General features: G+C 51.1%; 8 protein-coding genes across 8 annotated transcripts; 6 read left to right on the top strand and 2 right to left on the bottom strand.

Annotated features, from left to right (window-relative positions):
- Nucleotides 1–1636: 1636 nt before the first annotated feature.
- On the top strand, nucleotides 1637–2214 carry LRP88_14204 (PLAC8 family-domain-containing protein; the record flags this gene model as incomplete). The annotated part of the gene is made up of 2 exons (XM_083250554.1): nucleotides 1637–1921; nucleotides 1969–2214. The coding sequence occupies 2 exons, from the start codon at nucleotides 1637–1639 to the stop codon at nucleotides 2212–2214; spliced, it is 531 nt and encodes a 176-aa protein (XP_083093619.1).
- An 836-nt stretch (nucleotides 2215–3050) lies between these two features.
- Nucleotides 3051–4266, top strand: LRP88_14203 (uncharacterized protein; the record flags this gene model as incomplete). The annotated part of the gene is made up of 2 exons (XM_083250553.1): nucleotides 3051–3169; nucleotides 3237–4266. 2 exons carry the CDS (start codon nucleotides 3051–3053, stop codon nucleotides 4264–4266), a joined length of 1149 nt encoding a protein of 382 aa, XP_083093618.1.
- A 2077-nt stretch (nucleotides 4267–6343) lies between these two features.
- On the top strand, nucleotides 6344–7666 carry LRP88_14202 (voltage-dependent anion channel-domain-containing protein; the record flags this gene model as incomplete). Its single annotated transcript, XM_083250552.1, has 1 exon — nucleotides 6344–7666. One exon carries the CDS (start codon nucleotides 6344–6346, stop codon nucleotides 7664–7666), a length of 1323 nt encoding a protein of 440 aa, XP_083093617.1.
- A 1369-nt stretch (nucleotides 7667–9035) lies between these two features.
- LRP88_14201 (transcription factor domain-containing protein) lies at nucleotides 9036–11195 on the bottom strand (the record flags this gene model as incomplete). Its single annotated transcript, XM_083250551.1, has 2 exons — nucleotides 9036–10932; nucleotides 11017–11195. The coding sequence occupies 2 exons, from the start codon at nucleotides 11193–11195 to the stop codon at nucleotides 9036–9038; spliced, it is 2076 nt and encodes a 691-aa protein (XP_083093616.1).
- Nucleotides 11196–11441: 246 nt separating this feature from the next.
- On the bottom strand, nucleotides 11442–13829 carry LRP88_14200 (acetyl/propionyl/methylcrotonyl-CoA carboxylase subunit alpha; the record flags this gene model as incomplete). Its single annotated transcript, XM_083250550.1, has 3 exons — nucleotides 11442–13600; nucleotides 13651–13679; nucleotides 13795–13829. The coding sequence occupies 3 exons, from the start codon at nucleotides 13827–13829 to the stop codon at nucleotides 11442–11444; spliced, it is 2223 nt and encodes a 740-aa protein (XP_083093615.1).
- An 829-nt stretch (nucleotides 13830–14658) lies between these two features.
- LRP88_14199 (HET domain-containing protein) lies at nucleotides 14659–16894 on the top strand (the record flags this gene model as incomplete). The annotated part of the gene is made up of 3 exons (XM_083250549.1): nucleotides 14659–15049; nucleotides 15127–16617; nucleotides 16674–16894. The coding sequence occupies 3 exons, from the start codon at nucleotides 14659–14661 to the stop codon at nucleotides 16892–16894; spliced, it is 2103 nt and encodes a 700-aa protein (XP_083093614.1).
- A 587-nt stretch (nucleotides 16895–17481) lies between these two features.
- On the top strand, nucleotides 17482–18762 carry LRP88_14198 (uncharacterized protein; the record flags this gene model as incomplete). The annotated part of the gene is made up of 1 exon (XM_083250548.1): nucleotides 17482–18762. One exon carries the CDS (start codon nucleotides 17482–17484, stop codon nucleotides 18760–18762), a length of 1281 nt encoding a protein of 426 aa, XP_083093613.1.
- Nucleotides 18763–23505: 4743 nt separating this feature from the next.
- On the top strand, nucleotides 23506–25811 carry LRP88_14197 (fungal specific transcription factor domain-containing protein; the record flags this gene model as incomplete). Its single annotated transcript, XM_083250547.1, has 4 exons — nucleotides 23506–23567; nucleotides 23723–23898; nucleotides 23948–24429; nucleotides 24483–25811. The coding sequence occupies 4 exons, from the start codon at nucleotides 23506–23508 to the stop codon at nucleotides 25809–25811; spliced, it is 2049 nt and encodes a 682-aa protein (XP_083093612.1).
- Between the last annotated feature and the right edge of the window lie 597 nt (nucleotides 25812–26408).

Here is a 26408-nt window from a genome sequence, read left to right as displayed (position 1 = left end):
AATGGAAAGCTCAGGCTTGTTCTCAAGAATTATTCTTGGGTTGCTGAGCAGCTGAGGAAGAAGGACGGCGTTTAAAGTGTGCAGTCCCTGGTGGGCGTTGCGACCTTTCCGTTAGTATCAGCAGGTACGTATTATTCGCCTTCATTCCCGAGGCACCAGATGTCACCTTGTTAAGCTGGTGATGTCCATACCACTTTGAGCCGAGGGACGCAGGGGTAAGAAAGAATCAGGCGATCCGTTATTTTTGGGTCATTCGTGAAAATTCTCTCCGCGCCTGGGCCAAGGAGCTACCCTGCACCTCAATGCAGTGCTGACATTTCTACTTGGAAATGGGAATAGGAGGTCTTTACAAGTTGTAGTCCTTTTGCGGCAAGACCGAATATGCATGATACCGTTGTATTTCAACGGTCGCCACTCAGATGCAGCTGGAGATCTCATCCGACCGGCGAGAGTGAGTCAACACCGAATGCATGCAAACCCCTTTCAACTACGAATTCATGATGATATGACAAAATCAAGGCTCATTTCGAACAATATGAAACAAAAAGCAAAATGGATGCCACGTGCTTGGCGTCACCCCGTATCACTCATGCCAAGTGTGCAAACAGAGTGCGGAAAGTGCTGCACCCTATCAATTGCGATGCTCCGTCAAGATGCGGAGCTGATAAGCGATGCGGGGACAAGGCAGTTTCCCGTCACCAACCTCAAAACATCCATATCCATGACGATCGCGGAATGAAGAGATGCCAGCGCGGAAATAGCGTCACAAGGCTGTCTTCTCCTTGTGCCGCAGTCCCGAAACAATCTCCTCTGTTTGCTAGCCTACTCAAGTAACAAAATCTAGACGTTAAATTTTTTATCTGCACCAGGGGTCGAGGCAGCCTTGCTAGAGATGAGAAAACAGCCATCTGGTGCTTGGACTTGAGCCCAAGGCATATGCAGTTTGCCCTAATTTACCATTGTCGAAATTGCCCTGCCGGTTATCTGCCAGCCCGGCTGTGTCAGGTTTATGGGTCCTCTTCTCCAAGCTGCATGAAGCCAGGAGACAAACAGTCTAGCCTCTCCCAATGATGGGTGACATGAACCCACGAGTGTGTGGCTCACCTTTGGGCTCCTGCAGGTGAAAGGAGCAAAAAGCTTTCTGTTTTCTCCAAGCTAACCCGTGTCTAGAAACTGCCGGTTTCATCAGGGACGCCTTGTGAGTGCGGCTGATGGGTAGCGCGTGCGTTAGTCTAATTTCACGGCTGTCGTTAAATTGGGTGGCGCCTCAGCTTCACGGCAGATGGTCAAATCAGCATCTGCCAGCGGGTCACAGGGCTGAACAGGCTCCAATTACACTGTGGTCAACAAGCCTCGCATCCGTGCTGTAATCTTGTAATAGTCGGGCGAACAAAACGCCTTGCTTACTAGCATCGTGCCTCGTAGGACTAGATTCACCTTGGGCTGCGAACCGTCGAGTGCCACTGAATCTGCTGCGAGGTTCATAAGGCCAAGGACGTCCTGCTGTCAATAACATTCCTTTTCATCCATCAACCGACTCTCCTTGACTCTCATTCTATCTACTCTTCACTTCAACAACCTTGCCCAGCGCATTTTCGTCACTCCTTATCTTCTCTTCAAACAAATACCTTTCACAATGGCTACCCCTGCTCAGAACGCTAACAACAACGGTCCCATTGACCACAACGACCTCAACGAGTGGAAGGACCGCTTCAACGACGTCCTCGCCCGCCCCAGCGAGCATGTCAACTCCAAGTCTCCCGAGTCTTCCCAGCCCTGGCACAACGCCTTCTTCGGCTGCTTCGCCCCCATCGACACCTGCCTGATCACCTGCTGTGTTCCCTGTGTCACCTTTGGCAAGACCCATCACCGTCTCCGCAAGAACGGTAACCTCGATGGCTATGAGCCCATCAACACTTCTGTATGTAACCCCTTGAACATCGCGTTGTCTCTCACTAACCCACCTAGTGCCTGATGTTCTGGGGCTCCTCTTGCTTTGGTCTCCACTTCATCCCCCTCGCCCTCCAGCGTGCCAACCTCCGTGAGAAGCACAACCTCCAGGGCAGCTGCCTCGTCGACATTGCCACCGCCTGCTGCTGCGGCTGCTGCGACCTGATCCAGCAGGACAAGGAGGCCGAGTACCGCGAGGCCCAGGCCGCCGGTGCCCAGGGCTACAAGGCCAACGAGGGCATGTCCTATCCCGCCAGCAACTAAAGGGTTGACATGTCTTTGACGGTGTTTGGATCTAGTCGAGTTTTGCGACTCTTTTGTATTGCCATCGATACCCCTTTGAGGTTATGACATGAGCGGTGGTCGATATACCCTGTTCTTGCGTGTCTCATGTCCAAGTCTATATCTCTTTGAATGGAACATAAATGTCTAATGTAAAATGTTGTCAACTGTTGCTTGCATCAATTGAGTGAACCTCCAACCTACCTGTTTTCAGTCCCAGCTACAGGCAATTTTAACCTTGCCGTTGGCATGTGATTGCTCCTCCAATGTCGCATTACCGCAGCACAATCTGTACCCTTCTTGACTTTTGTGGCCTCTGCCTTTGGGTAGAGTTCATTCCCACAAACGTTATTGCCCTTGTATGAAAGCACACATGGCGTTTGACTCAAAAGAAATGGCGGCGCCTCCATGCTTTTCATCTCAAGACACAGCCCACTGACCGCCAATCAAAGTGGCATCCAATGTCCAAGCGTTTTGGAACATTTCTAGAAGTTCTTCCCCATCCCCCGCGGAGACCCGACTTGCGGAGAATTGTTTAAACGGTGGGAAAACGGCCGACCTCCTGAAATAGTAGTTCGGAGCATTGGCATCGCAGGCTTCCCCTGTCAAAAGGTCGTATCCGTCTAAACCTCCGCCATGCTTGTTTCGTCATTGGTGGAGTAATAGCTGTCGTCCGCGAACAGGTGGGGATGGGACCCTTGAACAGGGGAATTAAGGTTGTCTCCTGGCCTGATGGCTCTGGACTATAAAATATCAAGACTACCTCGATAGAAATTGGGGTTCTTCATCGCAGCTCTATACTGTGAACTGTAGATAAGATGCAGCTTACCTTGTTGCCCCTCGTTGCGCTCCTTGCGGGCCGGGCCGTTGCCCAGGTCAAGGGTACCCCTTCTGGTTTTGCCGCTGGGACTACCGGAGGTGGCAATGCTAAGCCTCAGTATCCCTCCAGTCTTAACGAGTAGGTTCTATGATTGCCAGTATTGGGACACTCTAACTTGATGCAGGCTCAAGACTTGGTTGACGGATAGCACTCCCCGAGTCATCATGATCGACAGGACCTGGGACTTCCGCAACTCGGAGGGCACCACCAAGACACGATGCTGCAGCGACAAGTCGACCACCGTGTGCTCTGGGGGCACCTCCAAGGGCCAGCTCTGGATCCAGGATACCTGCAACTCACCCAGCACCTGGGCCGACTGCACCTACGACAATGCAGCCAGAAAGCCAATTGACCTTGGAAGCAACAAGAGTATCGTCGGTGTCGGAAACAAGGGTGTCATCGTGGGCAAAGGATTCCGCATCCGCGGCGGAGCAAAGAACGTCATCATCCAGAACATCCACATCACCAACCTGAACCCACAGTACGTCTGGGGTGGCGATGCCATCACCCTCGACGGCGCCGACAAGGTCTGGATCGACCACAACAAGTTCTCCCTCATCGGTCGACAGATGCTCGTCTCTGGCTGGGGAGCCGCGGGACACGTCACCATCTCCAACAACGAGTTTGACGGAAAGACGACGTGGTCTTCTGGCTGCAACGGAAAGCACTACTGGACCATGCTCTTCATCGGTGAGAAGGATTACTACACCTTCTCTGGCAACTGGGTCCACGATGTTTCTGGCCGTGCTCCTCATGTTGGAACTGATGCCACCAAGAGCGAGATTCTCTTCCACGCGGTCAACAACTACTTCCAGAACGTTGGCGGTCACGCTTTTGATGTTGACACCAACGTCTGGGCTCTTCTCGAGGGCAACTACTTTGACCAGGTCACCACGCCCATGACCTCTGGATCCAGCACCAAGGGCGCCCAGATCTACGATGTCATCACCGTCGACGACGCTTCGGGCTGCACCAAGTCTCTGGGATACATCTGCGAGTGGAACCGTCTGTCTGGATCCGGAACTCTGCCCACTCTTAAGAGCTCTGCTGCGCTCTCGAAGCTTGGACAGTACAAGAGTAACCTGGTTGAGCATATTGGTGTGGCTGATGTTCCTGCTTCCGTCACCAAGAATGCAGGTGTTGGCCGTATTTAAATGAGGTTGCATTTAAGATAGCTGAGATCAATCAAGTATTGGGTTGAGACGTGTATCATGAGTAGTAAAGTCTGTGGAGCTGTGATAAATTCAAAGAATGTTAGTTGCAGGTCTCTGGTGTTCCTTGCATGTGTGACGATCAAAATAGTATCTTCTCAGAAAGTCAAAACTCTGATCCACTGGCTTACGACGTCTGAGACAAGGAGAGGTCTCAAATGTCGAAGGCTATGTCTGGGGCTGTGTTTCATTGAAGAAGGATTAGTCGAGGCAGATCTCCAAAGGTTCCTCGGCTATATGGCGATCAAAATAGAATCTTTTGAGACAACAGAGATTCTGATACGGAAGATTACGTCGTTATCAGTTTTGAAAAAGAGATGTTTCGAATACGGGAGTGAATGCTGTGGAGCAGCAGTTGATTCATGCAAGATTAATCGAGGTCGATCTTTAAGGTCTCTCGGTTACATGACGATCAAAATAGTATCTTTCAAGAAAATCTTTCCAGAAAGAAGAAATCCCGATATCAAAGCTTACGCCATTATCAGTAAGAAGACCACACTGCATTGTTCGTCCATTAAACGTAAGCGTGTCCGCACGTGGCTTTGACCAACGTCGGTGCTGCTCAGCCTTCACCTCCTCAGTGAGTCTCAAGGTTATCATCTACACCAGACGATGAAAAAAAAAAAAGGAGCTTCCAGGGTAGGACCAGCCTTGGACGAATTATCAGGCAGAATAAAGGCATGGCACTGAGGATGATACCAGGGGTTTTATCTATGCTCATTAAATCTCGACAGATCAAGATGACGAGCTTGATTATCAAGGTCCACAATCTCTAAAAAATTCTTCACTTTGGGCGTCGATTGTGAAAAAGCATCGCGATTCAGGCATCTAGAAAAAGATCAGTGCACGATGCAAGGTCCTTGATTCATGCGGCCGTTGCCGGGGCTTCAGAGACGAAACTGGCGATTGCTGTATCGGATCCACAGAATTACTCGGCATTTTAATTTCGACAAAGAGGTTGGAATCCTTGTTTTAGAGACCAGACCGTGTCCCGTTGGGCGGCGAAGCGGAATCGCCGCCGATGCTGGGAGAGTATCCACTTTCAACCTTTTTTCACCTTCGGTCAAAACAGACTTTTCACCGAGAGTCGCGGTGAGGGCCGTGATGCTTTTTTCCAGAAGACATACTACGTACCAAGGTTAAAGATGGCGCTCTCTGCAAATCTTCATGCCACGGGATGACCTTGTCTGTTCATAAACAGCAACTGCCAACGCATCAGGTCAAATACGACAGAGGCCTCACGCAAAAGACGCCTTATCAACGGGCAAAGACGAGTCGAGCACAGCCTCTGTGGCAAACCCTCCCTGGGCAATCATTCAATTTGAGGCTCGGTCTTATCTGTCCTCCCCTGGCTGTGTGTGCATTGGCCCGACCACTTGGGACCGGGCCCGGCGGCCCGGAACACGACCCGCGCAGCCACTCCATCACGTTGATGCTGCCGGCATTGCCTGTCAGTAGGGTGATGCTCACCCATCCAAATCCCGGACCCGAAAACGGGTGGGGGCACTCTCTCAGGGGTAGGGGTGATCCCCCTTGTCAACCACCCAGGTCCATGGCGCGCCGATGAGCCTCAAACCAACGGCATTTGAAGCACGACATTTCCCTAAACAAGACGATACGTCAAGTTTAACCTTTGTAATTGGGGGGCCAGGCCCGCTTCGGGCACGCATCACAATGTTGCCAAGATCTGACTTTTGTTCCGAGTCACGGCTTGCGTATCGCCCTATCACGAGATTTTGCCATATCATGATTCGTACCTATCGTAATCACCCCTTTAGGCGAGGCAGGATGATCCGACTGGGTCGAGGGACCTTGTCAATGAAGAACCTCACCTTAACAATTGCTCCCTTTTTAGGTTCTATAAAGGGTGCCTGATATCCCTTCGATTTAAGTTTTGCTTCATTGTACATTAGACTCGGATCAACACTGATGATTGAGCATCAGCATTCACTATTAGCTTCGGCACTCTACATTCGCTGAACCTTTCTCCACGAAAAATAAACAACAAACAACAACAACAATGGCGCATCTAATCCGGGACCTCGATATCTCATGGAGCGACTCCAACGCCCCCACAAGGCGAAATTCCACTGCATCTCTCCCCGCCATGACGATTTCGCCCCCGGAAAACGACTCCAAGGCCATTTTCGATGACACAGCAGTCAAGGGGAACGATGCCTCCAAGGACATTCCCTCGATACTCGAAAAAGGCTGCAAGAACTCGCCCTCCGAGGAGAGCCTCGATGACACCCAACGCAAGCTCTCCATTCGGGAACGGTTGCACTACTTTACTTGGTCGTGGTTTACACTTCCAATGAGCTCTGGTGGTCTTGCATTGCTCATCCACGTGCAGCCGCATCAATTTACCGGCCTTCGAATCATTGGCACCGTGATATACGCTGCCAACCTGGCCATCTTCACCATCTGTTGCCTCGCGGTTTTATTCCGCTTCTTGTTCAATCCTGGTGATTTGACCAAGTCGGTGACACATCATCGAGAGACGATGCTCTTTCCTACATTTTTCCTGGCTGTCGCTACGCTCATCACCAGCACTCAGCGATATGCGATTCCCCTCAATGATGCTTCGTACGCTTGGGCGACGCAGACTATCTTTTGGGTTTACGTCGTCGTCACTTTTGTACTTGCTGTGTGGCAGTATTCATTCCTCTTTGCTGCTCACAGCTACGACCTACAGACCATGATGCCTGGATGGCTGCTGCCCATCTTCCCAGTCATGCTGGCGGGTACTGTCGCTTCTGTCATCCTTGAGACACAAACACACATCAACCCTCTCCCCATCATCTTTGCCGGCCTAACCTGCCAAGGCCTAGGCTTCTGCGTCTCAATGATGATGTACGCACACATGATTGGTCGCCTCATGCAATCTGGTCTTCCCGATCGTGAGCATCGCACAGCACTTTTCATGAACGTTGGCCCTCCAGCTTTCACAGCCCTCGCTCTCATCGGCATGGCCAACGCCCTCCCCAATACCATCTCAGGAGCTGACCACCTCGCCCTTAATGTCGACACCGTCCGCGCCGTAGCTCTGCTAAGCGCCGTATTCCTCTGGGCTCTCAGCCTATGGTGGTTCCTCATTGCTGTTGTCGCAGTCGTCTCCTCACCGCCAAAGGAGTTTCATCTCGGCTGGTGGCCCCTCGTCTTCCCCAACACAGGCTTCACACTGGCTACTATTTCCATCGGCAACGAATTCAAGTGCGAGGGCCTCCTCTGGGCTGCGAGCGGCATGACAATTATTCTCATCATCACTTTTTCTACTGTCTTCTTTTTCAATATGCGGGCGGTCTTCACACGGAACTTGGTGTATCCCGGCAAGGAGTTTTAGAGAAACAGCCAACCACTTGAGGCATGCAATAATGTAATTTTTATTAGGATAGATACCACGGGATACAGGAACTGGCATAGACAAAAACGGGATACGATAGCGAATAGCTATCTGGATAAAACAAGTTTTTTCACAATTCACAAAAAAAGCATTCCGACATCTGTCTCCTATTGTGTCATGGAATTTCCCGGACACGTCAGTCCGGTTCCAGCCGGGCCAGAAGGTTCGGCGCCGCAACGTGGTTGCGTCAAGGTTGGCACTGGCCATCAGCTTACAGGGGCGAAAAAACAGGGATTGTTTCCTATATCGGCCCAGATTCCACGATCCCAGGGATCGTATTAAATGCCTGACAAGGGGGGGAGTCTCGGGCGGCCTTGTACCTCCGTTAGCAGACTCTGAGAGATTCTCCCCTATTCCACAAGCGAGTGACTCTCATCGTGTCCGATACTCGGGGGCTCCCGCCAAGATCCGTGTGCTGTCGAGTTTGGCAAGTACAAGTCCGGTCACCCAACTTATCGGTCCGGGGAATTTTTTAAAGAGAAGCTTCTGGCCTCTCGTTCCTGTTTTCGGCCCAGGCGTCTGGCGATTGAGGCCCTTTAGCGATATCATTTTTCGACTTTTCTTTTGTTATTTCCAGGACCGGTGAGTCAAGAATGGCACCATGTTTCGTGGAATGCTGTTTCAGTCGCTGACTGTCAGCCAACTTCTTTCGCTTCGCTTGAAATGACGCCTCTGTATTGGTTGCCATGGGCCAGTTTCTTTTCTTTTGGGCCGCGCTGCGTTATCTCTTTATCAATGTGGAATGTCAAAGACGATTTCGTCAGAGCTTCTCTGAGGAAAACTAATTATGGAACAAAATGCAATTGGGCCCTTAAATCTCTGCGAGGGAAGAGAAAAGTACACGTTTGGAGCATCCAGACAACATCACAATTATCCTTCATAGGACACTCTAAACACCGAGTTTTAGTCTAACTGGCACAATATAGAAACAGGAATACCTTTGCACGTGCTAAAGAATCCTTCATAGATTAAATGCAAGATTCTGCACCTGACACCTTCCGTCATGTGACTCGACTTACAGCAAGCCCATGTCGGATTGCAACCCCTTGCGATGCACTCGAACCAGGTTAGAGTTGCATGATCTTCGCCCCTCTTCAAGCCAAAACGGAACTATCTGAACATCTCGGCAAGCTAGCTGTTTTGGCCGCTGCATTCTTACACCGCTACCCTTGTGTATGACTGCATGTATGCCGATAGTTCACTACGTAAGAAGACACCGAAAAGATTTGACCCTCAGGTAAAGAAAGCCATCTAATCGATTATGAATTACTTAGAATAGTTCTCCGATAGTAATTAATCGAAGAGACTGCTACAACAAGTCCGCCCAGCTGCTGATATTCATCCAGTCCTGATCCGAAGCAAAGTTTGTAAACGGCTGTAGTCCCTCACCTCCTAGTAACCTATTCCAATCCGGCGGACTCTCTGGCACCATGACTTGCTCGCCCTGCAGATGTTGAGTCACAAGCGTTTGATATTCGCGGTGAAGTTCCTCAAACACGCTATGCACGGCTTCTGCATTCGGCCAGTATTGTGCCAACAGCATGGCCGACCTGAGTAGCCGAGCTAACCTCTCCAGGGCATTGATGGCAACTAAAAAGGTTTGCGAAGCGACCGCTGCACGGATCTCGGCGGCAAATTGTATGCCTGCTGCTGTCACGGCACCCACGGCAGTGAAGTGGCATTGGCGGAGCTCGTCGCGGGAGCTCAACTGTTCGAGAGATGTGACAATAGCTTGCGCAGCAGCCGAACAAATTGACTGGCTGCTTGGCTCGTACAGGTTTCGGTGAAGGTGTAAGAGAATGAGGTTGTAGTGCATTCGGAGATGACAGGCCCAGGCGTCGTCGTCGTCGGCAACTGAAGAGATACCAGAGTGTAGGGACCAAAGGCCAAGCCTGGCGTCGATCGAATTGACGTCTATGTGACGGTCTTGTGAAGGTGAATTGAGAGATATGATGTCCAGACCGATATAAGCCAACTCAACAAGGCGGTTGAGGAAATCAGGGCGGACCTCGGGAGGATCAGTCGACGACATGGCCGTACCCGGAGTGTCGGTTATATCGTCGTCGCAAAGAGGCTGTTGATCTATATCCTCTGCTCGAACAGCACACGGCCTTCCAGTCTCGAGTGCTGAAAAGACCTCGCATACAAACACTGACCACCAACACCGTCTAAACTGTGACATTTCTATAGCCGGAAGCTGGGAGCTCCGTCGATGAGCCCCAAGACCGCAGGCAATGCGCACCGCGATGCCTGACCAATACCACGGTCCGCCAGCAACAGTGTCTCCATCTCCGACGTGCCAAGTGAATAGGGCGGCGGCTTGTAGAAGATGTATTCTATCCGTTTCGTGCCTCATGTGGTATAGCATGCTGGCACGTCGGAATAGGATATGTTTGACGGCGTGACGATTGTTAGCCACGAGAGGATGAGAGCATGCATGTGCTCCAGCCATGAGAACAGCCTGGAAGAGCAGCAGCGGCGGAGGCTTGTCTGGTGTACGGTAGCTGGCTATAAACTCGGGCATCGACACGATGGGAAGAAAGGGGTGAATGTGCTCAAAGTAGGCCAACACAAGAGCATCTCGGACCTGCCGCGCAGGAAAGGATGCCACCTCGGTTGCCAGATCTTGGGTTGTCGTCCCCCAGATATCTGCTGAAGGCTTCCATGACTTGATCTGTCGGATCGGGGGATATGGATAGTGTAGAGGTTTCCCACCGCTCCACCGGTCGCTGGCAGAGCTTCCATCTTGTGGAGGTCCTTCGAGTGAGGCATTCGTTTCAGGCCCAGTTTTTTCTGAGAGTGGACGATTTCCACCACCGCGGATCGAAGAATATGGTTGACGGAATGAACGGTGTAGATCTACCAGGTGGACGAGGTTGGACACTGCTGTACCCACATATGCTACGCGGAAGCTCTTTGTGGACGCAAAGACAGCCCAAGCGGCAGCGCCAATACCATGCTTGAAGAAACGCGCAAGACCCTCACGGGCAAGCTGCTCCTGACCATTGGAATTGGATGCATCCTCCGAATTCTTGACCTGAAGAGTCGGCGAGGGACCCCCGGGTCCGAGAAGCGAGAGAGGATTGCCTGTGGATTCATCGGCTCCGAGCTCCGGTTCCGGTAGAGACGCCCGGGGAGAGCTGCCTTCGCGAGTACGTCTCGGAGCAGTAGATCCACGACGGGGTGTTGCCCATTTCGCCGTTGAACTAGTTTCTTGTTAGTTTATTGAGAAAGTGCAAAAAAATGATGAGCTTCAGTGTTGGGAGTCAGTGCTGAAAAAGACCACTTACCGACACTCCAAGCCTGATTTTTCACAGACGGAGCAGGGGCCTTCGGGACGTAGCACAATGTCGCATCGGACCTTGCGACGACGGCAGACATCGCAGGCCTTGCGCTGTTGACGCCGCCGGGGCAGGTCTTGGTGATCTTGCTGCTGCTGCTGCTGCTGCTGCTCCTGGTTGGACTCCATGCTGTGAGTGGATGAGGAGGGATCGGAGCCGGTGATTGAGAGGGGGTGTCTTGTCTTGTTACTGTTGGAGCGTCGGCTCTCGGGAGCGGGGGAGCCGAGAGGCGGGGATAACGTGGATATTATGATGCGCAGATGCAGCATCATTCGGCATCAGTTGTGGTCACACCGAAGGAGAAGAAGCGTATTAGTTGTTGTTCACTATACCTATACCAAAAATCAATTGAAGTGATATGTGGTCTATCCTTCTTAGTTAAAGCTACACAGCTTAACACCCTCGTTCACAGCCTCGCCTTCCTTAACATTCGACTCAAACTTGCCATCCTTGGAAGCAGCAATAGTAATCTCCATCTTCATACTCTCAATTATCATGACAATCTCTCCCGTCTTGACTTCATCTCCCGCCTTTTTCAACACCTGAAGAACCTTGCAAGGCATCGGGGCGTTGATGCTACCCGTGCTGGCTGGTCCCCCAGCGATGGCGACGCGCTGGCTTTCGTAGTATGACAGGACGGAGTAGCAGTGATACTCGAGGGGTGTTCCGATGGCGGGGAAGTGGCAGAAGATTCTTGTAAAGTCTCCGGTGTCTGACTCGCTGGAAATGTGATTGCCTGTTGCCACGAAGCCTAGGATCTTGTTCTTGCCAATAGTCACTTCAATGCGACCCATTTCACAACCTGAACCGTTTCCAAAATCGAGTCGTCGAGTTTGAAGGGAATGGATCTTAATAGAGAAAGTTTCGGAGTTGGGAAGAGTTTCAGCTCGGAGAGATGCACTCAGTGCATTATAGGCCTTTGTGACAACCGCTGCACCATTTGCGTCCTCGTCAGCGTCAAGAGCCCCCGAGGGAACAGGCGCAGTCTCGATAATGAAATCATTTGATGCGGCCTTGGAAGAAAAGAGAAGACGAGAAACCCGAGCATCTACAGTCGTTCCCTTGACAGCATCAAATCTTGTCACAACATCACAGGGTGTGTTGATCTTGTCGAATTGCTGGTTTCGAAAGCCAAGCCGGACATTTCTAAACGTGCTCCGTGATTTGTGTTCGTCCCGAAGTTTTCTGAGGAATAGACTCGGAACGATGGAGTAGAGGTCCGTTGGAATCTGTCCATTTACAGAGGTAGGACTCTTGAGTAGCGACTCGAGGTTGGTCGGGATGAATGAAGTGGTGTAATCCACCCGCCGGAACCCTTCGTGGAGAAGACAGGCTTGAAGAAAGTGTTGATTTGTTGAAACTCCCATGCATACCGTGTCTGATAGAATGCGTGCCATTCTCTGAATAGCCATGGATCGTGTGGGAGCCCAGACCACAATCTTGGCTATCATCGAGTCAAAGTAGATGGAAACCTTGGCTCCACTCTCAATGGCCGTTTCGAAGCGCACATTCTCCCGACTCTCGATTGTTGAAGGGGCCCAAACTCGAATAAGACCGTGTTGGGGAGCGAAGTCGCGTTGAGGATCTTCTGCGCAGAGTCTGCACTCGATGGCATGCCCGTTCTGAGGAATAGTCCGTAGATGGGGGACACTCTCCAAGCTTCCTCCAGACGCAACAAAGAGTTGGAGGGAAACGAGATCCAGGCCGGTGCATTCTTCCGTGATGGGGTGTTCGACTTGCAGACGGGCGTTGACTTCGAGGAAGTAAAAGTTTCCGGTCGCAACGTCGAGAATAAACTCGACAGTCCCGGCTCCTTCGTATTTCAACAGTTCTCCGATCTTGACAGCTTCAGCGCACATGGCTTCTCGCTGTGACTGATTGAGCCAAGCACACGGAGACTCCTCGACAACCTTTTGATGTCTGCGCTGGACCGAACAGTCGCGTTCCCACAACGAGATGACCTTTCCATGGCTGTCGCCCATGATCTGGACTTCGACGTGTTTTCCTGCTTCAATGTACTTCTCCATGATGCAGTCGCTCAAGCCAAAAGATCGTTGCGCCTCGGACTGGGCTCTGTTGAACTCGGATTCCAGGGCCGACATGTCTCTGACAATGCGCAGTCCTTTTCCACCGCCTCCAGCCGAGGCCTTGATCATGACGGGGAGACCAATCCTCTCAGCCTGAACTTCTAAGTCCTCGAGCTGGATTCCACTAGAGGAGCCAGTAAACCCGGGAATCAAAGGGACACTCGGCTCATGCTGACTGAGATACTCCTTGGCTTCTCGCTTGTCGCCTAAGGTGTTGATGGCGGATGAACTGGGTCCGATAAAGATGAGACCCGCTGCTCGAACTGCATCGGCGAAGCGGGAGTTCTCACTCAAGTATCCGTATCCGGGATGGATGGCGTCGGCTCCAGCGTTGATGGCGATATCGACGAGGAGCTGAATATTCAAGAAGGGATTGCCGTCTGGATTGTCCATGGAGCCAAGGTTGATGGCTTCATCAGCTTCTGACACGTGCCTGGAGACGGCATCTCTGGGAAATGGTTAGACATGGGTGCTGGATTGCGAAAGTTGGACTTACTCATCGGCATAAATCGCGATAGACTTGATCTGAAGCTTGCGACAAGTGGCAATGACTCGACACGTGATCTCGCCCCGATTGGCGATGAGGACGCTATTGATCCGTCTGGTGCCGTCTTCTTGCAAAGGCAGAGGAGCTACCCACAGAGGGCTTCTCGTCGGATATGCGCTAGTCTCCATGGCGATGTGTAGGCTCGAGTTGTTGGAGAGTGAGTGGTTCCCGGCAAATCAGAGGTTATTGAGCTTTTAAGAAAGGAGGTAGTTACTCTACCGGCATTCGGCTTGGACGTTTCTCGATCGGAGCGGCTTTCAAGGTCCGCTCTGCTTTCGCACCGGGCCCGGACCGAAAGTGGGGCCGCTCCCGAGGAGGCCGGTTGGATGAACCAAAAGCTCCGGAGAGTGGCATTAGTTATTCTCGATGGGAGAAACATGAAGCCGAAAGACTATCAGGACTGCTTGGCCACTCCGGCATCTTCAACTATAGTTGGATGCCGATTGAAGATAGTCCCATTGATTTGTCTGAAGCTGCACAGGTTAGCTGCGAGTCTGGTACAGGTGCGTGCCCCGCAGCTCGGTCCGCATGCCGAGGCCGGCGAAGAACCAAGTATCATGGGACAGGCAGACCGAGGCAGATAGAGCAACTTTTACATTATCTTATGTTCCAAGCAGAAAGCACTTACACAGCCATCGCTCACTGAATTAGTAGCTCTCGTGTCGTGGATCACTTGGAATTTCCCGCCTCCGTCGCCTGTTGAATCAGGTCGTGGAGGGCACAGTCAAGCCATCGTATTCCCTTCTGTTTATTCTTTTTATTTTCTCATAACTTCATACCAGAAAGAATAAAACATATAATGGACGAGCACGGAAGAGAAAAGTGGGCAGAGATGTGTCCTTCATTGGTCGATTACCCCTCATCAACCTGCGCGTTTCAGCTCTCCCTCTGCACGAGCGATCTGACGCGGCATCTTACGACCATCACACCTCAACACCAGCTGGTAAATAGCCCGTCATGCTGTGCGAGAGGTGCGGCCATCTTAGACTGGATAACCTCGAAAAGACCCATGCGTCGTGCTCATCCAAGGATAGCAAGAAAGTTGTGGATTATCGCGCAGTTCAGGACTTTGCCTATTCCTTTGTGGACAGAGCTCCTGGATTTCCATCCCTTGAGGCATCTGAGAAAAGAGGCTGTGAGCTCTGTGCCCTGTTAAGGTCGGAGCTTGCGACAAGTCGTCTGAGAGACTATGACGGCGAGGTCAACGTCCGCTACAGATATTTGCTCCAGGATGCCTATATCCAGGGACCGAAGTACCCTGGGGCGCTGGTAGTCAACGTTGATCCTGATGACCCGTCTCAGCAGGAACTTGGAAACGTATACGTGTTTTCAATTCATAGTCACCAAGGTTGGTATCTTCTCCAGACATATGACGTCTGGGTCGCAGATACTACTTGAAAGGTTAACTGATCGTTGCTTGTATAGAATGCGTCCAAGAATGGCTTCAAACCATTCCATGGCCCGAGCGGGACGCGTTGTCGGAAAAATCTCTCGAGTTCATCAATGAATGCCTGGAGACTCCACTCCGCTCTGAACCTGACATCGACAAGGACTTTAACCCTACGCGCCTTCTCGACCTTGGAGAAGGGGAGAATCCGACCATCCGTCTCATCATCACCAAGGATATTAAGACGCAGTTAAAGTATGCGGCTTTGAGTTATTGCTGGGGCCCTCCCGAGATCGCGAAATATCAGTCCATTACAACGGCTGAGTCTCTGAATGACAGACTGAAGCACATTTCGCTAGAAGAGCTTTCGCCGGTGATCCAGGATACCATCAGATTCTGCAGAGGGATTCGAGATCCCATACGTTACCTCTGGGTTGATGCACTCTGCATCATCCAGCGCGACGGCCAAGATTGGCAGACTGAGAGTGGACTCATGAGTCTCATCTACAAGAACGCTTTCGTTACTCTCTGTTCTCTCGGATCATCTTCATGCAAGCAGAGCTTCCTCTCAAGGCGGCTGCCCACCATAACTGTCGACTATCGATCTCCGTCCGAGTTTAATATCAAAGGCTCTTACAGCATGGTCCTAAGGGGCGAGGTCAAACTCCCAACAGCCATCGAGATGATCGACGATGGTATCCGATGCGCCAATCTTTTTCAGGATCTCGACATTTTCACAGCCTCATGGCTCACAAGAGGCTGGACGTTTCAAGAATTTCACTTGTCTAAGAGAAGACTCTTTATCGGTCGAGCCGGCACGCACTTTTCCTGGAATGGCGACAGCAACACTTCGACACAGAGCGAAGACGGTATCTCAACCATTGGTCCGGGTCTTGTCTCGTTTGTGATAGACAAAGACGAGTGGAAAGCCACCCTGGAGAGACTCGGAGAATTCTGGCACAAGGTCCTTTATGAGTATCGTCAACGCCAATTGACAAATGAAACAGATCATCTCCCCGCACTCGCAGGCCTTGCGAGATGGGTAGCAGACTCGAGCGGTGCACGCTATCTTGCTGGTATCTGGGATACTCACTTGAGAACTGGTCTTATGTGGAGTTGCACGTTGGACAGTCCGGAAAAGGATGCCGATCAAGAACGACCGAGCCTGTCCCATCTCCTCCACGATCTACGGACAAAGTCTTTGGCACCTTCTTGGAGTCCCCTTTCTTTGAGAGATGGCAGAAACGATTTCTTGCCTTGGTCTTTGGCCATACCAATGGATGATGGGGATGCACAATTCGAGCTTCTTGACGTCGGTATTAATGTCGTCGATAAAGTCCGCAACCCATTCGGCGCTGTACGCTCTGGATTTCTCAGGCTCGACGGGTTCTTCATGTCTCTGGACGGTACTGTCTTTTCACGTGGCGGCTCTAGCAATGACAATACTCGGAGATGGAATATCCGGACTGAACCGGATGGCGATTATGTGGCACACGCTCTGCTGGACTTTACGCCGGCCAAGAAGAATGGTATGCAGCGCAGCTCCTGGATATTTAGACATTAAAATGCTAACTTAAGTGAATAGTTGAGATGGAGAAACTCGGCTTGCTGCTAACTTCCAGTACCCGGCCCGAAACTGCATGGGTGCAGAAAGAAGGCCTGGTCATATATCCTGGAGAAGGCACAGGAGATAGCGCGTATAGACGAGTGGGTGTTTTCGTTGTTAGCGGCTCGGATACAAAGGCGGAGAAGAAATGTGTTGATATTCTTGAGCGATCTGAGAGGAGGACTTTGACGCTGATTTGAATTTCTTGCGGGAAACCAGGTCGTAGTTTTAGCTCTGGCTTAGACATGTCACCGTTCTAGATCATATCAAGAATACAAGGTTTCTACTCCCACATCTCCTAGAAATCTCGTCTCTTGAATACGAAGTACTGACCTCTCCATTTTATGAACCCTGCTTCTGGTCGAACCACATGTTGGTTCCCCTTTCCAGTGTTTGCACCACCTCGGGCCGTCCCGAAACAATGAGTTTCACACCCTTGACGTTTTGGATATTATCTTCGGCAGTGACGCGTCTTTTGTGGTCGCTTTAAGTCGAGGTTAAGCATAGCTTACGCAAAAGCTACTGATTCGTCGGGATGTGGGTTGGCTCGACACAAGCCTAGTGGCACGATGCGGGTGGGGATATCACCATTATATGCAAACCTACTATTGCAAGAACATGCCTAGCTATAGCTGCGAACGCGCGTGTCCATACGATGGAAAGGCTATAAAGAAGACGTTCGCCAGACTATCTTTGCTGTTCATATCAAGCTCAGTTTACACAATAACTCTTACAACTCTTCACATCTATCTCACATATACATCTTCGCTCTACCTGAAACAGAAACATGCGCGCCCTCGTCAAAGCAGGCCTTGGACTGATGGTTGGCGCTGCCACCGCCCAAACCTCCGCACCCTCACCACCTCCTGGCGGCAGCCCCCCTGGAGGCAATGGAGGGTCCTCCACCGTCAACAGTGGCAAGGGTCTTTACGACCTGACCGATGGCCAAGTAGTTGAAGGAGGCACCTACTCCTGCAGCGATAACGACAGCAGCGTCTTTGTTGCCAACAATACTGTTAGCGCTTCCCTGGTTGACGTTACCGTTATAAAGTCGGGCAACACCTCCAACGATGATGCCAGCAGCTTTTACGGTCTCAATGCCGCCGTTCTGGCTGTTGGAAACTCGGTTCTCAACATTACTGGTGGCTCTGTCGACGACGTTGGCCAGGGATCCGACGGCGTCTTTGCCTACGGCAACGCCACCATCTACATCAGCGGCACCAAGATCAATGTTGAAGGTGGCAACTCGGGTGGCATTGAAGTTGCTGGCGGCGGTACCATGTACGCTTCAGACTTGACCATCGACTCAAACAACAAGGCTGCTATCCGTAGTGACCGTGGTGGCGGCAAGTTGGTTGTCGATGGCGGCGTATACCGCACTTCGGGTCCCCAGGGTGCCCCTGCTGTTTATTCGACGGCTAACCTGACCGTCAGCAACGCCATTTTGACGGCCTCCGGATCCGAGGCACTCGTCATCGAAGGGCTTAACGAGTTGACCATAAACAACTGCACCGTGTCTGGAAACATGGGAGTGTCGGGAACTCAGGAGCTACACAACGTGATGCTATACCAGAGTATGTCGGGCGATGCTGAGGAGGGACTTGCCGAGTTTGTGATGAACGGTGGCTCTATGGAGGGCTTTAGTGGTTGCATGTTCTACGTAACCAACACGGCTGCCTCTGTGACCCTCATTGGCGCTGAGCTTACCTTGAGCAGTGACAGCAACTATCTCTTCAACGTCTCTGGCAACGATGCGTCAAACGGTTGGGGAAGCGTTGGCTCAAATGGCGGCAACGCCACCTTGAACCTCTCTGAGCAGACTGTCACCGGCGACATCTATGCCGACTCGATTTCCACCCTGGCGGTTCACCTGGCCAAGAACTCCCAGCTCACTGGTGCCATCAACCCGGACGGAACGACTGCTGCTGGTCTTGTTGTTGCTATCGACTCTTCCAGTACCTGGACCCTCAGCGGCGACAGCTATATCACTGCTTTCAGTGGTAGCTTGACCAACGTCGAGCAGGGATCGTACACGCTCTATGTCAACGGAACTGCAGCTTCTGCTTAACCACCGCCTGTTGTATCATAACTGTTTGCGTTTTGAAAAGGAGCATGGTTTCGGGAGACGCATTAGTTCTTAGCTAAGACTGCAAAGCTTAGTACGCCGTACTCGAGAAAGAGAATAGAACTATTCATTCTTCCATAAACGAACTACCCTTGCATTTTGTTCAAAGATGTTGTGTTGCCAATCAGCGAAAGTTTAGCATTTCGCAGAGATACTATATTCCAGCTGCCTAGCCAACCTAATTCTCGCTGTACTCCTCCATAACCTCAACCTTCAACCTATTAACTCACCCCAGCAGCCACTACCCAAACACTTCCATCTTCATGACCGAATTTCGAAGGTGGAAAGGAATGGTTCTCGGTCTTCTGGCTCAGTTATCCCATCAAGGGCCGGGCTTTAACTATAATAAAGAACACATTGTGCTACTTTCTTATGCTTAGATGTATCACCTGCAGGTCGCGTGCATGTGATCCACGTGACGAGCGGCGGCCGTATCTTCCAATCAGCCCGAGGTTTTATGTTGGGCATCGAGGCAGGAACATCACCAGGGTTTGGCAAGACAACAGATTCCCAATTCAACCCGGACGAAACTCCAACATGAATGACCAGGCAGCTTCAGATTGCCCGATATGTCTCAGTCCTCTGCGCGATCCAACACAGGCGCAACCAACACGGGACTTTTCCGAGTTTAGCATCTCGGATCTCAAACAATCCCATGCGAGAGGGTGCGGCTTTTGTGGAATTTTGGTTGAATCCATAAACCGCCAAATTCACGACAAGATCGAACTAGACTCGGAACATTATTTTCTGATGCCCGCCATGGAAAGCAAGCGGCGTCACGCTACTCTATCCACTTTCGGGGGTTCTCCATATGACGGGCTGGACTTTTACTTGCTAAGCAGTTCGTGTCATGTCCTCTCTGCTCGCAACAATTGTCTGACGAGAGGCCAGATGAACAAAATGGCTCGGCTCCGAGCTTCTTGGCGTCTTTGCCGCAAATATACAGCTTCCCTCGAGATATCAAAACTCTCCCAGAAGTACCGCAAATGGCAGAATGCCCAAAAACATGGGATTTTATATCTCGCTGTATAGCAAACTGTGTTTCAAATCACCCTGACTGCAATCGGAAGCCCTCCGATGCCACGCTCGTATTGCCCTCTAGAGTTCTACAGCTCATATCGGATGGAAAAGCGACAATAGTCCGTCTCGTCGATCTAAACCCCTCAACACCGGTGGAATACGCAGCGCTTAGCTATTCCTGGGGCCATACTCCAGCCCGCCCGCCGTTGACTACTACAAGGAAGAACCTTGACCAGATGCGGAGAGGAATCGACGTCTCACAATTACCATCAACTCTGAGGGATGCTGCTACTGTCTGCTCACGCCTTGGAATAAACATGCTATGGATTGATTCACTGTGCATCATACAAGATGATGCGAACGACTGGGACAAAGAATCTCAGAAAATGGGGGACGTGTATCAGAATGCTTTTGTCACCATCATTTCGGCATCAACGCATTCTTGCCACGAAAGTTTCCTAAGCAACATGCGGCAAGACTGTGTTGCCTTGGCGAGGAGTGGCCCTGGAGATGCTTGCATCAAAGCGCGCATATCAGTAGCACGAGGTCACCATCTTCGGTTCAACGAGTCCTACGGCGAAGAAGTTGATCCTATCGACGGTCGTGCATGGACGCTGCAAGAACGCGTCCTTTCCAACCGGGCCGTCATCTTCACCGGGGCCGAAGTACAGTGGCAGTGCCGAGCTTCCAAGACATGCGAATGCGGTCTTCCGTCAGAGGAAACCATCTCCGAGCTCATCAGAGACCAGCTTGCCAAGGCGAACCCAGGTTGGGACGCCAATATGGCGTGGGAGATCTTCTTGGCCGAGTACACGAAGCGTAGCCTTACAATGGTGAAAGATAGGCTTCCCGCGCTGTCAGCGATCGAGAGGAAAATATCGACATCAATTGATTCCGAGTATTTTGCCGGCCTCTGGAGTAATTCATTGGTTAAGGGGATGTGCTGGGCTGTGTTTACCGGCAAGCCTCGCAGAGACACCTATTTTCCAACAACTTATATCGCGCCCAGTTTCTCATGGGCATCAGTGGTCGGCCCAGTGAGATACAAGACATACAGCGCAGTACAAGAGCCGCGCTGGCTTGCTCGTCCGGTATCACAGCACATCGTTCATCGAACCGATGACACTTTCGGTGGCGTCTCTGAGGCCTATGTTGATTTAGAAGCTCTTCTGCTTCCAGCCCGCCTTTGTAACGTGAGGGGCGGCCAAGGCTTCGAGATGCGTATTGACTGCATCCCAAACGTCCGCGGTATTGAGGTACAGTTAGATGGCCCTATCAAGCGCATCACCCAGGAGGACGGCTTGAGTTCTAGTCTTCGGCGGTTTCCCACCCCACCGGGTGGATATCAGCCAGGAGAGGAGGCCTTCATCAACACTCCTATTCATTTCATGCCGTTGTGTGTTGATGCCACCTTCGGCTTGGATACAACTATCACTTGGTGTCTCTTATTGGGCTCTGTTTCGGATAATGCGGGGTATGAAAGATTAGGCAATGCTACCGTCTATGTCAAGAGCTCGATTTCTAACTTTGGTATACTGGATAAAGAGAAACAAATTGTCCGCATATTTTAGATCTCAGTGGGGGAGTGGGAGTGGGATAGGACACCGATTAACTGCTCTAACCATCCATACTAGAACTATTCCTAATGTGTTCTTTGTTATAGTTAAAGCCCGGCTTTTGATGGGATACCTGAGCCAGAAGACCGAAAGTAGCACGACGGTTCGAGTTTTGCCGATTCACTTGTGGGAGAGACTCCCTTTCACTACAACATCCATCCGATAGGCCTGGGAACTGTAGAAAATTCAAGCCTTAGTCGCCCTCCTAGAACTTCGTGTTCTACTTTTGGCAAGTTATTGAACTACCTTCGATCACATAGGGCTTGATATCCAGTCTGCAAGGGGTCCATCAGCCAACCGCCAAGGGTTGTCCTCAGGTCTTATCCCAAAGTTCTGTTGGTCTATCAAGATGAAACGATGAACAACTGGGTCAAAATCTCCATTTGACCCACGTTCGTTGCCCTGATGCATTGTCTTGGCCGTCTCGAAACAAGAATAGCTTGAGGAATGACCAATACGGAATGGATAGCCGGGATGAGACCTGCGACCCACACCCAATCACGACTCTGCAAAGTGGAGTGTTCCAACGAGATATTGCCCGATCTTCGATTCTTTAACTCCTGGCCGCCTTATCAAATTAGATTGGACAGTGCTTCTCACGCTTCTTAAAAGACGCCGACAGCCTGCATCATTCCCTGCCAATCACAGCCACCAAGCCTCCCCTCATCAAAATGCCCACCACCACAGCTTACTTCGGCACTGGCCTTTAAAATTTCGGCCCCTTGACAACAACTTATACTGCTCCGTCGTCATGCTATACCGGAACAGACTGCATAGTTCTTGTGCATCCAAGCACCCCAAATGTTCCTCAAGTAGTGCCGACGTGCGAAGCTCAGCCAATCGGCGATTGCCTTCCTTCTGGTTCAAAATGGGACGCCGATGAGATTTCATCCAGATCTTTTCAGTATACTTACATATACTACTCGCCTGGCGTCTTATGTCCAGTAGGATGGAGGACAGTTGGGACACTTGCACACGCGGCCAAAAGCGGTGCAGATGTATCGGACAATTTCTCCAATACTTAGACCGCTGATGGTATTTATGGGACGGATCTCCCAACAAATCTCCACCCTTCAGATTACTGGATTCATGTCCTGGACAAGTCTGAGACTCTTGTGCACTGTTGTCCGAGGTAAGTCGAAACAGGCCATCGCTATTTTCTGGCAAACTAATGTTATTAGTGGCTACAATGATGAGGGCTTTGGTGACTGCTACTCCTCTGGATCCATCAGCTCGCATACCTACTCAGAACAGTGCCTTCTGAGCTACTCTGCAGGTGACATTACCATCGTATCAACACTTGACGGCACCTCTTTCGCCCAGCCGTTGATATCCTGGGCCCCACAGACAGCAACGACATATAAAGAGCCATTGGAAACCACGGCAGAGTGGACTTCAGAGCTGATTGCTGCAACTTGGATTCCCGCATTGGCCTTAGTTGATAAGGATTCGGAGGTAGGGAAGGCAAAGGATAGCACTGATGCTAAGGAGACTGAGAAGACTGAGGAAGGAGAGAAGGAAGACGACAGTGGGGCACCTAGGAAAGGCGTAGTGTCCGTTTTTGCAGTTGCAGTGGGAATACTCGTTGCAGCGGGCATGTTGCTACCATGGTGATGGGAGATGATCCGTAGTGTTAATCGGATCCTATTTGTGCGTGGTTTTCTGAGAAAGCCCACTGAATATAGACAAACGAGGGAGTCTATTTCTCAACTTGTGGTAAATTGTGCAGCCCTGTTCTTCATCTACTTCTCTGTGGTGAACTTTACTTGAACCGGCCAATCAGCGCCCTCCATGGGTTTCGGCATTTGAATAGCCGGACTCGGTCCGAGTCAAGCCCGTTCGGTACCGAGTAACCGGCCCCACACCCGCCGGGAGCCGGTCCGCATTTAGCATCGGAGCCTTAAGAGTAGAGAGGAGAAGATGACCCTATCGGCCGGATAACCCCAGATTTTTGGGCACACTGGTATTCATTACCCACCGTTGAACATCCTTCTTCTTCAACTGACGCAATGGACGGTGGCAATCCAGAATCAAATCCCTAGTCTCCATCATGGCAAACAGAGCCACGACAGAGAAACAACAGGCGCCGAGCTCGTCGGGCTTGCCTGTCCTGTCGGTCTCGCAAGGTTAGATGTGATGTTGTTGAAAGGTTTCCATGTGGGAATTGCAGATGGGATAGTAACGAATGCGTGGTTGTGAGTCGACGTGGCGGAAGGTAGATCAACAGAAGCTCTTCCAAGAACATCAGACTAACCATGTCTTGGCAGATGCATCCGAGTTCACCCTCCAGCAAGCGCGACTGAAGATTCCAGCGACCGAAGAAATACCATCCAAGAGGCGGACACAGATCCATCAGCCAACGATTCGAGACCGACCAATCCTGCGGCCCCATGTTCAACTCCAACAGACCACTACGGCGTTGGTGAAGACATCGAGTACACAAGTAAGCTTTGATAGCGCTTGTTTATACAGTTGGCTGACTGGTAGAGTAGCTCAGATGCTGCGTCTTGTGTCTGGCTACACTGGTGATGCTGGTATGAACCTCGGAGCTGCCTGGCCAGAGCCCGACAAACTCGTCCGAACAGCGAATTCCTACGCGTCGAGCAACGGCACTACGGACTCAGAACAATCTAATAGATTGCCTGGTTTTATTAAACCACTGTCGTCATGCGTCGACAGAGACGACATCGCCTATCTACGGTCTAAAGGAGCCCTGTCGGCGCCAAACGTGCAGCTCCAAAACGCCCTTCTCTGGTCCTTCTTCGAATACGTATATCCCTTTATACCTGTGGTAGATGTCGAAGAGTTTCTCGATTCGGTGCACGACCGAGATGGTAATACTGGTCAAGTCAGTCTCCTGCTGTATCAGGCCGTCTTGTTTGCAGGGACAGCGCACGTCAATATGGATCATCTCAAAAAGGCTGGCTTCAAGACCCGCAGAGAAGCACGCAAGGCCTTCTTCCATAGAGTCAGAGTAAGTCACACGCTGTGGGTACTCGGCGAAGCTAGCGCTGACCTTTGGAACAGCTTCTCTATGACTTCAACGCCGAATCTGACCGAGTAGTCATCATCCAAGTGCTTCTGCTCATGACACTCTGGTATGAGACCCCGAACGAACACCGAAACACATGGCACTGGATCGACGTCGCAATATCACAGGCATTTGCTGCTGGCCTACATCGAGACCCGCCGTTCCTCAGCTCTCCGCCCTTGATCCGCATCCAAAGACTCCGTCGACGGATATGGTGGACCTGTCTAATGCGTGATCGTCTGGTGTCTTTGGGCATGAAGCGACCGCCACGGATCAACGATGAAGATTATTGCGTCACCATGCTCGAGGAGGCTGATTTTGGACCTGCCGACTTGCCAGAAACGGAGCGCGACCAACTACGAGACATGTGCTCCTACATCCAAGACAGCCGCAAAAGAATGGCCCTGGCTCGGCTTTGTATCGCCAAGGCAAATCTCTGTCGTCGCTTGAGATACTATCTCAGGTCGCGGTATTCTGTTTTCGCCGAAAACGCCGGCGACGAAGCAGCTGAAGCTTTCACCATTTCAAGACCAGACGACAAAGCTGCATATGTCTCGTGCAGCGAGGATCTAGTTGCTTGGCAAAAAGCGTTATCGAATGACTGCAAGTATCGGACCCTTTCGAGTGATCTCGTAGCGCACGAGGATAGGACAGTTGCTCTTCACCGCACAATCCTCCACATGATCTACTACGCTTCAATATCTGGGATCCATCGGTCCAGGTTTACTCTGCTCTTACAAGATAAAGAGTCTTCACTATTCGATCAGGAAGTTTCAAAGATTTGGATGCAGCACGCAGCCATACGGGTGTCAGACATGGCTGGGGAGATTCATCAGCATGGTCTTGATGGATTTTTACCGACTTTGGGCTTGAGTGTTGTCGTTTCCGCTGCTTCAGTTCACCTTCTCGAGATAAGAGGAGTTATTGATGCCGAGAAAAAGAGAGCATACGAGGGATACCGAAGATGCATGGTGGTGCTTGACTCATTAGCAGACATGTATGTGGCCGCAGACCTCGCAAAGGATGCCATGGAATGGGCTTTTGTCCAACCGTCTGCCAGAGCGTCCGAGCCAAGTGAGGAAGTCGAGTCAATGGTGCAGTCCTCTCAAAGCCCTACGGCTGCAGATGCTCCCGTTGATATCGACAGCCTGATAAGCGGCAATCGCCAGGGGTGTTCGGCGCCGAGAGAGAGTGTTGAGCCGGATCATGATGAGATGGGCTTCGGTGCCCCGGGAGCTGATTTTGAGGATGTTTGGATGGATTATCCAATGGCGGAGATGGACAAATTTGAGAATAGTGTCATGTTCAGTGACATTGACTTGTAAGGGACTTGGTGAGTGAAGGAGAGGGGGCCATAGAGATAGCACCTGTCGAATCTGGCGGATAAACAATAATATACCATCTTTTTTAATTAATGCCGCATTCATCTTATCCTTGGCCTCAGAATATAGCCGTTGTACGATAGCCACCGTACGACAGCTGTTGTACGGCGTAAATCAGCTCCGGTAGACGGCCAGCACAGACCTGTCGCCGCGTTTCCTTCTGGCAGATTCGGGTAGGATGGATGCCTGGTCTCCACTCGGGAAGTGGGCTCAGACTGTGTGAAGGATTCTCACGTGACAGCTGTATATATCAAACACCTGTTGGTCGACGCTTCCAGCCATCATCTTTTCCCTCAGCCGATGCGAATCTTTTGGTTATTCATTTTAGCATGAGCCAAGTCACGACGATGGATAACCTTCCTCCCGAACTTCTGCGCAGAATTCTTTTATATCTGATCACGGAATGGGACTTGATCCATGAGGTCCACGACAGTGTTCCCAAGACTTCGCTGGCTGCATACGCAACCATCTCTCGCAAATGGCAGAGTATCGTGGAACCTTTTACGTTCCGGCACTTGTTTCTGAGCCCTATGAGACTTG

This window comes from Fusarium phalaenopsidis, assembly GCF_050370095.1.
Source record: "Fusarium phalaenopsidis strain FUZ10S chromosome Unknown contig_32334, whole genome shotgun sequence".
NCBI classification, from domain to species: Eukaryota; Fungi; Ascomycota; class Sordariomycetes; order Hypocreales; family Nectriaceae; genus Fusarium; species Fusarium phalaenopsidis.
This window is presented reverse-complemented; position numbering and strand designations above follow the sequence as displayed.